Raw genomic sequence first — 16246 nt, 5'->3', positions numbered from 1 at the left:
CAATTTTTTTTTTTTTTTTTTTTTTTTTTTTTGCCCGTGTTTCTTCTACTAAGAATACAACAGCACCTACATATAACTCTAGATGCTTCTCCAAAAATGCTACTACCTATGAGCTATGACTACCAAAAAGCTCTGAAAATTAAATTCAAGAGGAACATATTATTGTTACACTCATAATCTAATGAAAATACCAAGCATAGACAAGAAAGATAATTTAGCCATCTTAACCAAAATAGAAGGAAGACGAGAGGGAAGTCCGGTTCACCGATGTATCGCATACCTATCATTTCTCAGTAGTCAGTTCTATGGTAATGCTATTTCAAAACAGGATTGCCCTGCCCTCTGAGCTTAGTAAACTGGAATTAAATAACTTCACCTAAATAGATCAGAAAGCAATGTACGACTACTACTACCGTTTTCTTTTACCACTACTTTTTTGCGCTTGCCCTGTGACATTACTCGGACCGCCTCCCGCTCTTGTGCTACCTTATGTTCTTCTACTGTATGGCAAGTCTTTTCTACTTCCACGACCTTCGCAGGCCTCTCCTCCTTACTCTTGCACTTCTTCATAACATGAACATCCCCTTCCTTTTTCTCAATGACCCTAACATCTTGTAGTTTATGGTGCTTCGATGAAGACCCCTGATCTTCCCTACTCTTGCGCTTCTTCTTCTCTACATCCTCTTTCTTTTTCTCAATTACCTCTTCATCTTGTAGAATACGGTGCTTCTCTTCAAGCGCCAAAGGTCTCCGATCCTTAATCTTGAGCTTCTGCTTCTTCTTACCATTCTCTTTCTTTTTCTCGATTACCTCTTCATCTTGTAGAATATGGTGCTTCTCTTTGAGCGTCAAAGGTCTCTGATCCTTACTCTTGCACTTCGTCTTCTTACCATCCTCTTTCTTTTTCTCGAATACCTCTTCATCTCGTAGAATATGGTGCTTCTCTACCACCGGCTCACTATCCTTGTGCTTCTTCTTCTTCTTCTTAACTTCCCCTTTCTTTTTCTCATTTACCCCCTCATCTTCTTCAAGTAAGTGCTGCCTCTCTACCACCACCAAAGGCCTCTCATCCTCACTCTTGCGCTTCTTTGTCTTTGCGTCCTCTTTCTTTTTCTCAATTACAATTAGCTCGTCATCTGGTACTTGACATGTCTTCTCCAACAAGTTTCCTGGCACCGAAATCAACTCACCCCTGTATAATTGATTTGTTCCATCGACCTTTTGTTGCTTCTTACCTGTCTCCTCGCACATCTCTCTCCCGGTCATCCATTCCTTCCCTAGAGTTGTCTCCCACTCGGAAAGGATACAGTTATCAACATTCAACTTGCGCTTCTTGGCCAACTCTTGTTTTACTTCAGAAGCATCTACTAAAATGCTCGGTTTTCCGTCCTTGACAAGCAGTTCCTTCTTCACCAGACAAGAAAGTTCTGTGTTGCAATTTTCATCCATGGTCTCGTGGTAGCTCTTCTCCTTGACAGCCTCTTCCTTTCTTTGGGAAGTTGCACAGCCCATGGTCTCAAGAATAACTTTGCCGAGAACAAATCTTGTCTCCCACAAATAACCCTTTCCAAGCAAGTGGTAATCAACATCAAAATTCTCCCTTCGCTTCTCATAACATCCAATATGATTCACCAGCAATTCGAAAAGTACCGCAACATCTTGCCCTACCTTCTTTGATACAAATACCTGAAATATTATGGCATTAATTACACCACAGGCACATATTTAATTAGGCAAAAATACTGTACAAACTATGCAGGTTGAAATAATAAATCGATAACATATACTAACCAAACCAGAGCATGGGGAAGTTGGGTAACTGGACATTGATTCAAAAAGACTCTCAGTATCGGTTAAAACATCTATAGAATCTTGCACAAAAGAAGCTAATTGAGAAACTTCTTCAACAAGTTGTTTGTCGGATTTGAATGTGAAGGATCTCGAGAGCTCAGGTGCAAAATTAACTTTGACTTCAGCATTTTCTTTTGCAAATCTAATACCTTCTTTCCAATCTCCATGATAGAAGATAGACGCAAAAGCCAAAACAACAAAAGGATCTTGAGGGTTATTGACTAATGCAAGGTGAAATGCCAACAATCCAACCCTGCCAATTAGACAAAAAATAATCAGCATCGACACACCAGACAACCTTGATTGTGGAATTACATAACATAGAGAATGCGCAGATATAATAATACCGATATTGTTTCTCATTTAGAAAGAAAAAAGATTAACATCCAACCATTCCCTTTCTCATTTACACTAGACTTAGAAATATGGTTTATACAGACAATTTTGCAATCCGATTGGATATGATTTAGTGGCTCTTAAGTTGCAGCTACATTGTGGAGTCATTTTTTATTAGGTACAATGATAAACATCAAAACAACTACACTTTTTAACTAGTCCTCAAATCTATTCCATTGTACAAAGCTGGGTCAACAACTGAAAAATCAAAAGAATTTGACAAGAATCAAACTACATGCTCTGAAACAAAATTACCCACGATACATCTATGAGACAGAGGTGCTTAATTTCGACATAACAATTTGGCGAAGGTTAAAAAAAAAAAAAAGTTATTCTTACCACAATCTGCAGTCAGATGGACGATCACAGCTAACTACTTTATCCAAATTGAAGAATAGTTCCTGTTAGGGGGAAAAAAAAGGGAAAAAAACAGAGCCTTATGAGAGCACTTAAATAGCATGTTAATTGACCTGCCTTAAAATGAAAGAAACCAGATTCTGACATGGTACGTATGCAACCAGCATAACAGCAAATGGAACAGAATATCACATTACAAGTCCTGCTAAAGAAAAAGCTGTACTAGACTTCTAACAGCCACTCCTTCAATCCGTAAGTATATAATGCCACTTACAAACACATTGAAACATCATTTCTATATTAAAGATAATCCCAAACCTTGGAATCTAGAAAACCAAGGATTATTGCGTTATTACTACTTCTTAGATATAACTCAAGAGTATTTCAAATAGTGAGTCATTTTAAGGTCTTATGAAGTACAGAAAAGAAATAAATAGTTAAATGATTGCCCTTTTAAAAATATTACTTTTCTCTGTTTGGGGAATCTCAGTTTCCTGAGCATTTCCACAACTTCTCTAAATAATATTTCAGTAGTTGTACTTACCATCAACATTAAAGAATTCTCATCAGATTTCTTGCTAGCCTGTTGCTCAAGATATGCTGCCTGCAATCCAAATAGGGCCCAGCTACAAGCTTAAATAATAAGTAAAAGCCTGTCCTCTAATACTGGGACTCCAAAAAAATTAGGAAAAAAAAAAACAACAAAACAAAACACACGCACAGACATACATGGATGGGAAGTACAATTTTCAGGAGATTGAATTTCTGAAGCAGACAAAGTGAAGGCTTAGCAGCTCCGTATGAGAGCATATAGTTCAACTCCATCATTATTCTGGCCTGAATGAAGAACGAATATTATTTCAAGACCAATGACGTTAAAAAAAGAATCTTAAACATTAAAGCTAGATATCATTTCACTCTAGCTTCTTTGGATACCCTGGCCAACTTCAGAATGGACGAAGAAAGATCATAAATTGCAGTTTCAGTGTCCTTTGAAAATGACAAGCCTAGACGTGCAGCAATTCTTAAGCCACGCAAGATTCTTGCTGCAGTTTCACCACAGAATTGTCCAGTTTAGTTGTTATGAAACAAAATTCAGCACTTGGCTCAAAAAATTATGGTGCCAAAAAATTCACTAATATGTAAGGGGTGGAGAAAACCTACCACAATCCTCTTCAAATGACACTTTTGCGGGGATTAATGTTCGTAGCTAAGTTCAATTTTTACCCAACAATGAAAAAATATTAGTAAACTTCAAACATGAACTAGAAGGTTAAACTTATAAGCCAAAGGAGAAGATAAGACTTATGTAGCAAAATAGAAGGTGAGAATTATAGGGGGAATGTGCAGAAACAATAAAACAGGACAAGAAAACTCACTTCTAAGGACCTCAAGTCTGACATTCCATTGGCATAATCATATATTTTGTTTGAGTAAGGGTCAAAGAATAAACTGTTTCAACAATTTTACAGAAAATTAATCTAGTTAGACGGCAATGTAAATAAAGTAACAGGTTCCGCTAAAAAGGAGAGTTTCTTATATTCTCAGCCATGTTCTGCAAAAGGTACCTATTAATTGTGAAGTCTCGCTGCGAGGAGTTTCTCCAGAGCATAAAGTCTCTTTTTCCACAGCCTTGTGGTGCTTCGGAGAAATCAAGTTTTTCTTTTTCCCCATCCTGTTTAGCCACTGTGTCGAAACTAGACACCTATCTCATACATTGGAGGAGTGGGTAACATGTTAGAAATTATGCAAAGTGCACTGCAAACTGCAAAAGGTGCAAAAGTGCAAAGAAGTATTAAGAAATACAGTAACAAACCTCGGTGACAGAACCTTGAATATGGACTCTACATATCGGGAATCGTTGTCCAACGATAATTGCTCTACGGAATTGCTTCTTGATCTGATAAGATGACAGCAATGAGTTAAAACTTTGAACCTTGTAACACGATGCATTTACTGCAACCGAAAAAAGAAAAAAAAAATCTTAAAGCAGTGAAAAAAATTACCTGGTCAAGATTAGCAGTGGTGATAACATCAAAGTCTTTAGGAATCTTGTTAAGAAGCAAATCTCTCACGCATCCACCCACTAAGTAGGCATCAAAACCTGCATTGTTTATTTCGTGTTAAGATAGTTAAGAGTCCCAATTCCAGAATTCTTCTATATCATAGGAACTCCATTAGAATTTTCTAATGAGCAGTAATAAGTTAGTTGGTGATTCGTGATTAACACTGCAAAACTTAGGAACTCCATTTAATCAGTCACGAATGTACAAAACACTACAAGAATGGACTTCTCTGAGTACCTCATCATTCAAGAAAATACACTCTCTCTCAGGAACTCCATTTAATCAGTCACGAATGTACAAAACACTACAAGAATGGACTTCTCTGAGTACCTCATCATTCAAGAAAATACACTCTCTCTCAGGAACTCCATTTAATCAGTCACGAATGTACAAAACACTTCAACAATGGACTTCTCTGATTACCTCATCATTCAAGAAAATAGACTCTCTCTCTCTCTGATTAACACTGCAAAACTTAGGAACTCCATTTAGTTAGTCACGAATGTACAATAACACTACAAGAATGGACTTCTCTGAGTACCTCATCATTCAAGAAAACACAGTCTCTCTCTCTTTCTTTCATGTGTTTGTTCATTCCTTATGAACAAACACATGAAAGCTCAACTTCTCACAATAAAAAGCGAATCATACAGAAACCGAACACAGAACAGCATTAACACACAAACTAGGTCAAATAATCAGAAAGGCAGTGTGCCAGACCGGTATTGAAAAACGTTTACACTAGGAGGGATAGGAGCGACAAAAAGACTAAAGTTGGGGGTCAATGAGTAATTTTAGAAAGTGGCTAGGCAGTGACGTGGCAAAGACTGGAATCAGGGTATTTCGGGGGCTGGAAGGGATTAGGGCAGGGGTCGAGTTTTCTTTGGTTGTCGTTGTACTGAATCCACCGTCGGTGGCTGGGAGTTCCGGAGTACTCGAAATCTCTGGGTCTATCGTGTCGTTTGTCTTCTGTAATCGTAGTTGGCTGTTGAATTCAATAAAAGCTTCCCTGATTTCTCTCATCTTCCACGCTGTGCCTCTGTGTGTGTGTGTTTGGCTGCGAAAACTAACCAGGTCCCTTACAAACTGGTATCAGAGCATTACGGTCCATGGCGCCTAAACCGGCAGATCCGGAGAGGCTGGTCGCGGCAGAGAAGGGGCTGACAGCGGTGCAGGAAGTGGTGCAGTCCCTGACGGCCAAGCAAATTCCATAGATTCGGGAAGAAATCGGTGGGTTGAGGGAGGAGATGAGAAACCGGATCGGCGGGGTCCACGAGGTACTGCGCCCGCTGGAAGATCTCATGGGTCGACGGCCAGCTCAGTCAGAGAACGCGCCGGAGCAAGGGGAAGTGGTCCCGCGTGGCCGAAATGGCCCGAATCCGGGCGATCTGCGTCGGGGAGGTCCGATTGTCGTTGACCCAGTCGCAGACGAGGTCGCGCCGCCACGGGATGGAGGGCCGGAGGTCACACGACGGCCACGCGAGGCGGCGGAGGTGGTTGGACGTGGCCTGGACGAGAGGGGAGGGAGGCGTGGTCCTGTTTGGCCACCGGATCTGGGGTGGGAGCGCCAAGCCGACCCAGTCAGGGAGCCTCCGAGAGAAAGGGGTGGTCGCCTCATCCGGGAACCCAGTCTCGAACGGGAACCTATGGGGGCACGGCGGGGTAATCACCTCGACCCTAGGGTATGGGGAAATGGCAGCAGAGTGGGCGGGGTTCCTGGCCGCCGAGTTGGGGAGGTTTGGGAGGAGAATGAGGATGAACCTAGGCGGGCCAAGGGCAGACAACCGTGGGATTGGGAGCAGGGACAGTGGCTTGAGACGTCGGAAGGTTGGGGTAGAGGGGAAATACGAGGAAGGAGAGTGGAGATGCTGAGTTTTTCCGGCGAGGACCCTTATGGGTGGCTATTCCGGGCTGAGCAATATTTTGACGTGTATGACGTGCGGGAACGGGATAAGGTGGCAGTGGCTTCCATGTGTATGGAAGGGCGAGCATTGAACTGGTTCAGATGGACGGATTCTCAGGATCCGTTCGGAGAATGGTGGGACTTGAAGGCAGTGATTTTGAAGAGGTTTAGTAGAACAAAGGAGGGGGATCCGATGGAGAGGCTTATGGCGTTGAGACAGGCGGGGTCAGTGGCGGACTACCTAGACCGATTTGAACTGCTGTCTTCGCCGGTGCGGGGATCGCCGAGAGCTTTTTACATGGGTGGTTTTTTGAATGGTCTTAGGGAGGATGTGTGTGCCGAGGTTAAATGCATAAGCCGACGGCTCTCCAAGAGGTTATGGAGATGGCCCAGCAGATTGAAGATCGGAATGAGGCGGTGGAAAAAATGGGAAGGTGGAAGAGCAGTCGCGTTGGGGGTTTGGGATGGTCATATTCGTTTAGTGAGACCCCTAGTGGCCACGGGCCATTTTTGGGGAGCCTCCTTCGGGGAGATCGGTCGTGGACGGGCTGCAACGTCCGCTACCCATAATCCGGGAGGAGGAGCGAGGGGTTATAGCAGTTTGTCGGAGGAAGAAGTGCAGCAACGGAGGGCAAGAGGACTGTGCTTCAAGTGTGATGAGAAATACAGCCCCGGGCATCGGTGTAAGAGCAAGCAACAACTTCAATTATTGCTGGCCATCAAGGACGCGTCGGATGGGGAAAGCGACCCGAAGGAGGAGGGGAACTCCGATCCCTGAACAAGCGGGAGAAGGTAGACCTTTCCCTTAACTCTGTGATGGGATTTAATTCAGTAAAAACTATAAAAGTTAGGGGCACAATTGGCTCCCGAGGGGTGGTGGTGTTGATTGACAGTGGGGCGTCTCATAGTTTTGTGTCGGAGGCGATTGTGAAAGAACTAAAGTTACCCTGTAACTTGTCGACCAAATGCGGGGTGCAAGTCGGCAACGGCATGTGTTTCAAGCAACAGGGAGTATGTGGAGGCCTGGAGTTGTCCGTACAAGGGTTCACGGTGGTGGAAGATTTCTTCCTATTTGATTTAGGAAGCACGGACATTGTTTTGGGAGTCACATGGTTGCGGACCTTGGGAGAAGTGCGGGCGGATTGGTCTCGGTTCACCATGAAATTCAAGGTGGGGGACGATTGGGTGAGTTGGAGTGGGGACACCGCTTTATGTTGTACACCCGTGAGCTTTCATTCGATAACCCGAACGGTTGGGGGCACACAAGTGGGGGAACTCTGTGAGGTGGTAGGGCGGGAGGATGATAAGCACTCGGTAATCATACCGGGGGAGTTGCGGGAGGTGATAGAGGGTTTCAGGGTTGTTTTTGAGGAAATTATAGGGTTGCCCCCGAAACGGGCACATGACCACCGGATTGTATTGAAGGATGGGGTCGACCCTCCTAACATTCGACCTTACCGCTATCCGCACTTCCAAAAGGGTGAGATTGAGAGGTTGGTGGCCGACATGATTTCCTCCGGGGTCATTCGACCTAGTAGCAGCCCATTCTCTAGTCCGGTAATCTTAGTAAAGAAGAAGGATGGGAGTTGACGCTTCTGTGTCGATTACCGAGCTCTGAACCAATTGACGGTACCGGATAAATTTCCGATCCCAGTCATCGATGAGCTACTAGATGAGCTCCACGGAGCGAAGGTGTTTTCGAAGTTGGATTTGAGAGCAGGATACCACCAAATACGGGTGCATGAGAATGACGTAGAGAAAACCGCCTTTCGGACGCACGGAGGCCACTATAAGTTTTTCGTGATGCCTTTCGGCCTTACCAATGCACCGGCGACGTTTCAAGCCCTTATGAACTCGATCTTCCGCCCATTCCTACGCCGATTTGTCTTGGTGTTCTTTGATGACATTCTAGTATATAGCCGGACTATGGAAGAGCATCGGGGCCATTTGGGAAAGGTACTAGAGATGTTACAGGGGGAGAAGCTATTTGCTAACTTGAAGAAATGTGCTTTTGGCCGCCATAGCTTGGAGTATCTCGGCCACATCATTTTGGGCGAGGGGGTTGCGCCTGACCCTTCCAAGGTGGCCGCCATTAACTCTTGGCCGACCCCTAAGTGTATTCGAGATGTGCGGGGGTCCGGTTTGTGCGGGGTTACGGTGAGATTGCACGACCCTTGACCAATTTGCTCAAACGAGGGGGGTTCGGCTGGGAGGAAGAGGCGGCAGGCACTTTGCGGCCCTTAAGAGGGCCATGACCACATTACCAGTGTTGGCTATGCTGGACTTCAACAAGACATTTGTGATCGAGACCGACGCATCGGGGGCTGTCCTTATGCAGGAGGGCCGGCCCATTGCTTATTTTAGCAAAGCACTTTCGGAGCCAAGTAGGCTAAAGTCGGTTTATAAGAGGGAGTTGATGGCAGTGGCATTTGCCATACAAAAGTGGCGTCACTACTTGTTGGGGCGACGCTTTGTGGTCCGCTCCGACCAACAAAGTTTGCGGTACTTATTGGATCAGCGAGTGCTTCCACCGGAGCAGCTGCGTTGGGTTACCAAGCTTCTGGGGTATGATTTTGAGGTGCAATTCAAACCGGGAGCCGCTAATAGAGTGGCGGATGCATTGTCTAGGAGGGATGATGAGCAGCCAATGACTTTGACTGTCATGTCCATTCCCCAGCGGTTGGATATGGAGGACATTAGGAGGGGACAGCGGGGGGATGGCCAATGTTCGGGGTTGCTCGCAAAACTATTGGCTGGGGAGCAAGTTCGGGATGGATACAGTGAGAAGGAAGGGTTGTTACTCTATAAAGGACGGGTGGTCTTACCGCATTCCTCCCCATGGATACCCCGGTTGTTGCACGAGCTCCACGACTCGGTAGTGGGTGGCCATTCGGGCTTCTTCCGCACGTATAAGCGGGTGTCAAGCAATGTGTTTTGGCCAGGCATGAAAGAGGAAATAAGAGATTATGTGGCTCGGTGCACAGTTTGTCAAACCGCCAAAAGCGAGGCTATGTTGCCAGCGGGGCTGTTGCAACCCCTTCCAATTCTTAACCGGATTTGGGAGGACATTTCCATGGATTTCATAGGCGGTCTCCCTAAATCGGAGGGACGGGACACAATCCTAGTGGTGGTGGATCGGTTATCCAAGTTTGCACATTTCTGCCCCCTTGCTCATCCGTTCACGGCGAAGTCTGTGGCGGAGCTGTTCGTACGTGAGATCATTCGGCTCCACGGGGTTCCTCGTTCGATTGTGAGCGACCATGATCCTATCTTTACGAGTTCTTTTTGGAGAAAGCTCTTCAAACTTCAAGGAACTCAGTTGCGCACAAGCTCAGCCTATCATCCCGAGTCCGATGGCCAAACCGAGCGGGTCAACCACTGTTTGGAGACTTATTTACGGTGCTTCACTGGGGCTAAGCTGCGGTCGTGGCTGAAGTTTCTTCCTTGGGTTGAGTACTGGTTCAACACAACCTACAATGCTTCGACGAATCATACACCCTTCTACATAGTGTATGGCCGGCATCCACCTGTTTTGTACCGATTCCAGGACACTCCTTCAATGGATGAGGAGGTGACCAAGCAAATGTAGCTACGTAACGATATGCTAGAAGAGCTCAAGGAACAATTGGTGAATGCGCAGCAACGCATGAAGCATTTTGCAGACCAGCGGCGGCGAGAAGTCAGTTTTGCGGCTGGGGATTGGGTACTCCTCAAGCTGCGTCCGTACCGACTGAAGTCCTTGGCCAAGAAGCGTAATAAGAAGTTGGCTCCTCGTTACTATGGTCCATTCGAGATTGCTGAGAGGATTGGTACCGTGGCGTACCGACTCCTACTTCCGGAAGACGCACACATCCACCCGGTCTTCCACGTTTCACAGCTCAAGGCCTTTCGAGGCGACACCCCAGCAAGTCAGCCCCTGCCGCCACAGCTTTTCAGAGGAGCTCGAGCTCTTGGTTCGACCGGCAGCCGTGTTGCGAGCCCGTTATTCTCATGCTGGAGGCCCTTCTAACTTGGACCTCCTCATTCAATGGGAGGGGCTGCCGGAGGGGGAGGCGACTTGGGAGCCACTCGACTCAATTCATCACCAATTTCCCGACTTCAACCTTGGGGACAAGGTTGATCTTGAAGGGGGGGTATTGTCAGACCGGTATTGAAAAACGTTTACACTAGGAGGGCTAGGAGCGACAAAAAGACTAAAGTTGGGGGTCAAGGAGTAATTTTAGAAAGTGGCTAGGTAGTGACGTGGCAAAGGCTGGAATCAGGGTATTTGGGGGGCTAGAAGGGATTAGGGCAGGGGTCGAGTTTTCTTTGGTTGTTGTACTGAATGACGGTGGCTGAGAGTTCCGGAGTACTCGAAATCTCCGGGTCTATCGTGTCGTTTGTCTTCTGTAATCGTAGTTGGCTGTTGAATTCAATAAAAGCTTCCCTGATTTCTCTTATCTTCCACGCTGTGCCTCTGTGTGTGTGTGTTTGGCTGTGAAAACTAACCAGGTCCCTTACACAGTGAGTCCTAATAAATTAACTGTCAAGCTTGACAAGTTAAACTTAGGATTTTCCAAGCTCCTAGGTTGGTCGTTAAGAAACAAAATCCTAAACTTTTATCACATAACATATGGATATAAGGATTACGAGTCAGATTCTGTGACGTTGTGATGTAAGATAGATTAACAACATAATTATCATGAAATTAGAGGAAATATCACTTAATTAAAGTCAAAAGATTGATAAAATTGTACCATGATTCCGCAGAATTTTCAAGACAGTCAATGATGATGACGGTACCACGCTGCGGTCTATCCCAAGAGCTCTCGAATCCACAATCTTCCATTTTTTCATGTACACCGTGTTAGCTAAAAAAGCAAAAAAGAATTTACTTTAGCAAATATAATTGAACAAAACTATATATAATAACTATAACAATATATATGTGTGTTTGTATATATATATATATGTGTGTGTGTGTGTGTGTGTGTGTGTATATATATATATAGATTCACCTTTGCGAGCTCCAAAAAGTGAGCTCATTTTGGGTGGCATTCCTCCAGCTTCTTCAGCCAATGCATGGCAGAATCTCTGCAACAAAATAAAAAATTAGGAAACAATGATCACAAACTGTTTGAGAAAATGCGTCAATGAAAAGAAAAATTTAACACTAACAAAAAGGGGTCGGAGTTAGCAAACCCAAGCACACAAACTGTTCGAGAAAATGGCTCAAAGAAAACAACGCGAAAATTCTCTTTTTAATAAAAAAGGAAAAAGAAACTAACCCGTTGAAGAGAAAAGAGGAGGCGGCGAGAGGAGGAGGATGAGATCTTGGGGATCATCGGCCCATGAATGATTTTATTTTAATTTATTTATTTATGTTTCTCGCGCATGTTCTTCTTCGTCTTCTTATTTTTCTCTATCTAAATGAGTGAACATAGTAACACAAACGACACAGATATTACATCCTTAGCACCCAAAAAAAAAAACGACAAAAATACGAAGTTCTTGCGACAGTTGCTTTTCCACCGTTGACAAAGTGGGCCCATTTTTAAATGGCTGATGAGGGACCCGGACTTTGTCATAAAAATAGGATGGGATTGTGGCCGCGTTGGCCTCATCTGCACCGTCGCCAAATGTGGTGGACCCGAAGAAGATTAATTTTGACCGGAGAACGTTTGGTGGATGCATTTAGAATTATGATTTATAATTACTCTCAATTTTTTGTATTTTTTATAAGAAAAAATATTGTAACGAGTCACAAATTATAATTCGAATCATGACACGAATCCTTAAATTAAATACACACTAATAAAAAATGTCAAAATATTATATAGAGAAAAAGGGGAAAAGAAAAAACTAAGAAAATTGCAATTAATAGAAAACGATATAAAATTTGTTAAGGTTCTCTCCAATTTTAATTTCTAAATTATCTTTCACTTTTGCTTATTTTCCTCCTTATTTTAGATCACTTGCGGTGAAAAAATTAGAACGTGATCCTAAATTTGAGAGTTGTTAGATTGGTCGGGCTTTGTTATTGGTCGGGTTCTGGTCTGACCCAATTGTTTTTAGCACCCAGACTGGGTTGATTTAGGTCCAAAAGTATTTTTGAACTGGCCAATAATTTAGGCCCAAAAGCATTCTCAAATTGGCCTAAAGTCCTTTTAAATTTTTTAGCATAACATATCTCGTTAACACACTACAAGAAAAAGGAGTTTTTGCGACGACAAAAAGTCGTCGCAAAAACCCAAATGTCGTCGCAAATAAGGATTTTTGCGACGACGCGTCGTCGCAAATTTATCGGCGTAAATAATTCGTCGCAAAAATGTTTTTTGCGACGACATAGTGTCGTCGCAAATGTATTTGCGACAACAATCATCACTAATACGTCATTGCAATTTCTTGTGATATGATCCATTTTTTGCGACGACATTTCAAATTGTCGTCGCAAAATAATCTTATTTTTTTGCGACGACAAGTCTAAAAAGTCGTCGCAAAAAACCAAAATTAATTTTTTTATATTTTTTTAAAAAATGGCAATTATTTGATTTTTAATATTTTTAATTAAACATTATTATGTTACATATTGAATAGAATTTATTAAGATACATTAAAAGTGAAATATAAATTAATATTATAAACAGTAAATCTAAATAAATTTATAAAATATATTATGAATACTACATGAAGTGCATATATAATGTTCAAAAAAATATAAAAGTCTAAATAAAGTGAAAAATGAAAAAGTACATATAACGGAACTAATCGTCTAAGTTTGCAGCATCGCCAGCATCTAAATCATCATCAGGATCGTCATCATCTGAATGAGGCAGAGGAGCGTCTAGGTCAACTGGTTATGGACGATCAATCGTAGGTAATTGGATGTTGGGCTGCAATTTAGCCATCAATTAAAGTTTGTTAAATTTTATTCATTAAAGTTTGTTAATGAACTTATTAAAATTCTCGTTTTCTAACTAAATTTCGGTAACATAACGGCTTATTTTTCTTATGATCCAAAAATCTAAACTTGCAGAAAAAAACAACTTCAAAAGATTTCGGCACACCATAGCTGCAAGATGTGCCACCCAGAACAAGAATCACAAACATATACTAAATATTAACAATATAAGAAAATCATAGTTCAAATATCAAAATCATAATCCCGAATTCATACAACCAAAAACTACAACAATTTTAAACTAAAAGTACAATAAATATAAAAAACTTACAAAGTTCAAACCCACTAAACGGGGGCTGAAAATAGCGGGATTACATCGGAGGAACCGGGCAAACAGTGACGAAGGTGAAAAATTAAACGCCTACATCAAATTGAAACATCGAACATAATTTAACGTGACTGAAATTAACATTTTATTAACATCTAGAGTAACATATTTAAATACGCAAAAAAAATTTCATTCCTCGGCATTAAATCTAATTATGTTAACAAATTATGTAAATTAATAAATTAACCACTAGCTCAAAAATAATTCTAAATTAACGTCATAAATTAACATTTACACAGTCTCATAGTAAATGTTCAGAAACCTCATTTAGACATTTTTACAAACACTTTACAAACACTTTACAAACAACTCAACAAAACACATAAAAACAATAAAAAAAAAAGTTACCGGAGTGTGTAAAACATACCGGTAAACGTCGAACGGTGAGGCGGCGATGGGTGATTCGGCGGGGCGGCGGTGGCAGCGAGCAAGGGAAGAGAGAGAGAGAAGGGAAGAGGGGGAGAGAAGGGAAGAGAGGGAGAGAAGGGAAGGGAAGAGAGAGAGAGAAGAGGAGAGAGGAGTGGCGGGGGCGGGCCGGCAAGGGGAAGAAGAGAGAAGGGAAGATAGAGAGAGAGAGAGAGAGAGAGAAGGGAAGAGAGAGAGAAGAGGGCCGGTGGCGACGGGCGGCGGCGGTAGCGAAGGGAAGAAGAGGCAGAGAGAGAGAGAGAAAGCGTTAGGGGAAAATGAAGAGGAAGAAGATATGGTATATTAGATCAGACTTATTTGCGACGACATTGTCGTCATAAATAAATTTAAAATGTCATCGCAAATAATCATTTTTCCCGCATTTAGTTTTTGGTGAAATCTTAAAAAGATTATTTGCGACTTCAAAGAGAAACTGTCATTGCAAATAACATGAAATTATTTGCGACGACATTTGTCGTCACAAATATATTATTATTTACGACGACTTGTCGTCGCAAAAAATGGATTACCTTGGCGGTAAAAATCCGCACCATTAAAATTTGTGCTCCAAAATTATTTGCGGCGACATTTAAGTTATTAGCGACGACATAGTTATTATTTAACGGGGAGTAATTGCGATGACATGTCGTCACAAATATTGTATTATTTGCGACGACAATTGTCGTCGCAAAAAATGTCGTTGCAAATGGCCTTTTTTGTTGTAGTGACATCATATCTCGTGATATGTAACATCATATCTCATTAACATCATAAGTGTTAATCCGTCGGTTTCAGGGTCGGGCCAGCCCAAACAGACGTAAAAAAACCTCTTCATGTCGTTAAGTCTCGATCAGGCAGCTCGAACTTCACTTATGGTTTGAAATATAAGTTTGAGTGACCAATTTGATATGTGATTCTGATTTGAAACTGGCCCAAATTAGCATTTTTCTGATTTGCCTATCTTTTAAATTTCATCAAACCAAACCTATTCTATGGTACCCAATACAAAAAAAATTAATTTATTAATTAATAATTACCTATCTATATGTCTTATTCTCAGTTCAAATTAATGTTCTCAACACGTATACAAATAAAAATGTGGATTTTATTTTTTGTTCACATTAACACTTTAACTGCAAATTTAAATGTCAGCTCAGATTACAGTTTAATCCACATAATTCAAATTTTATAGTTCAAACTAGCATACTAAACCTTAAATAACCCTGTATTATATCTAAAAGAAATATATTTGTAATTTTTCTTTAAGCAATAAAGAGGCAATCGATTAGCTTTACTAGGATGTAAGGTTACTAATTAATTATTATTTTTTAATTAATTAACTTTTTTTTAGTCGACAGAGTTAAAAGTTTTAGTTGCACCCAATTTGTTATTGAATGCATCTTAGTCTCAATGTTGTAAATAAAAGTGATAACTTGTTTATTAACGTACTAGGGCCCAGATATTTTGAAAAATATTTTTTTTTAAAACAATTAGTGATTTGGCTTTAAAGACTTTAGTCTCAATCATGATTCTGAATCTGTGAATCAATCCGTAAATTCGTAAATCGAGAAGTTTTGACATTTATGAATGGGGTCGGGTCTTACCAACAAAGAGAAAATGAGAGAAGAATATGAAAAAATGGCAAGGTCAGAAAAAAGAAAAGAAAAGAAAAGAAAATGGGAGAAGTGGAAATAGAAAACATAAATGTGAGAAGTTTTGACTGTTTAGTTCACGGATTCAGAATCATGATTCAGAATTATTCTCAATTTACGTGTTTTTTGTGTGAAAGAAAACACTGAAGGAAGTCACGAACTATAATTTGAATAATGACACGAATCCTCATATCAAACACCAAATCTACTCATACCAAACACCCTCTAAAAATCTATGGTGGAACACAATTATAAATTGTAATTTTTAAATGAGATCACAGTTATTATTCTTCATATGAAATTATAAGAGGCACAAATAAACTAAATTTTACAAATATATATATATAT

At 41.6% G+C, this 16246-nt stretch overlaps 1 protein-coding gene across 1 annotated transcript; it reads right to left on the bottom strand.

Moving 5' to 3' along the window:
- Positions 1–19: 19 nt before the first annotated feature.
- LOC21409223 lies at positions 20–11967 on the bottom strand. Its single transcript, XM_024177067.1, has 14 exons — positions 11841–11967; positions 11571–11646; positions 11310–11423; positions 4611–4708; positions 4421–4504; positions 4173–4309; positions 3984–4056; positions 3769–3814; positions 3541–3650; positions 3334–3441; positions 3149–3208; positions 2587–2648; positions 1792–2104; positions 20–1686 (listed from the first exon to the last, which is right to left on the bottom strand). Exons 1-14 carry the CDS (start codon positions 11895–11897, stop codon positions 373–375), a joined length of 2652 nt encoding a protein of 883 aa, XP_024032835.1. The 5' UTR covers positions 11898–11967; the 3' UTR covers positions 20–372.
- Positions 11968–16246: the final 4279 nt, after the last annotated feature.

Source organism: Morus notabilis, unplaced genomic scaffold (genome assembly GCF_000414095.1).
Source record: "Morus notabilis unplaced genomic scaffold, ASM41409v2 Scaffold384, whole genome shotgun sequence".
NCBI classification, from domain to species: domain Eukaryota; kingdom Viridiplantae; phylum Streptophyta; class Magnoliopsida; order Rosales; family Moraceae; genus Morus; species Morus notabilis.
This window is presented reverse-complemented; position numbering and strand designations above follow the sequence as displayed.

Coding starts and splice junctions, on each gene's coding strand:
- LOC21409223 (XM_024177067.1), bottom strand. CDS start 11,897: ATGATCCCCAAGATCTCATCCTCCTCCTCTCGCCGCCTCCTCTTTTCT. Junction 11,424..11,570: donor ACTTTTTGGAGCTCGCAAAG/GTGAATCTATAT, acceptor TTGCTTTTTTAG/CTAACACGGTGTACATGAAA. Junction 4,709..11,309: donor GAAAATTCTGCGGAATCATG/GTACAATTTTAT, acceptor TAAACAATGCAG/GTTTTGATGCCTACTTAGTG.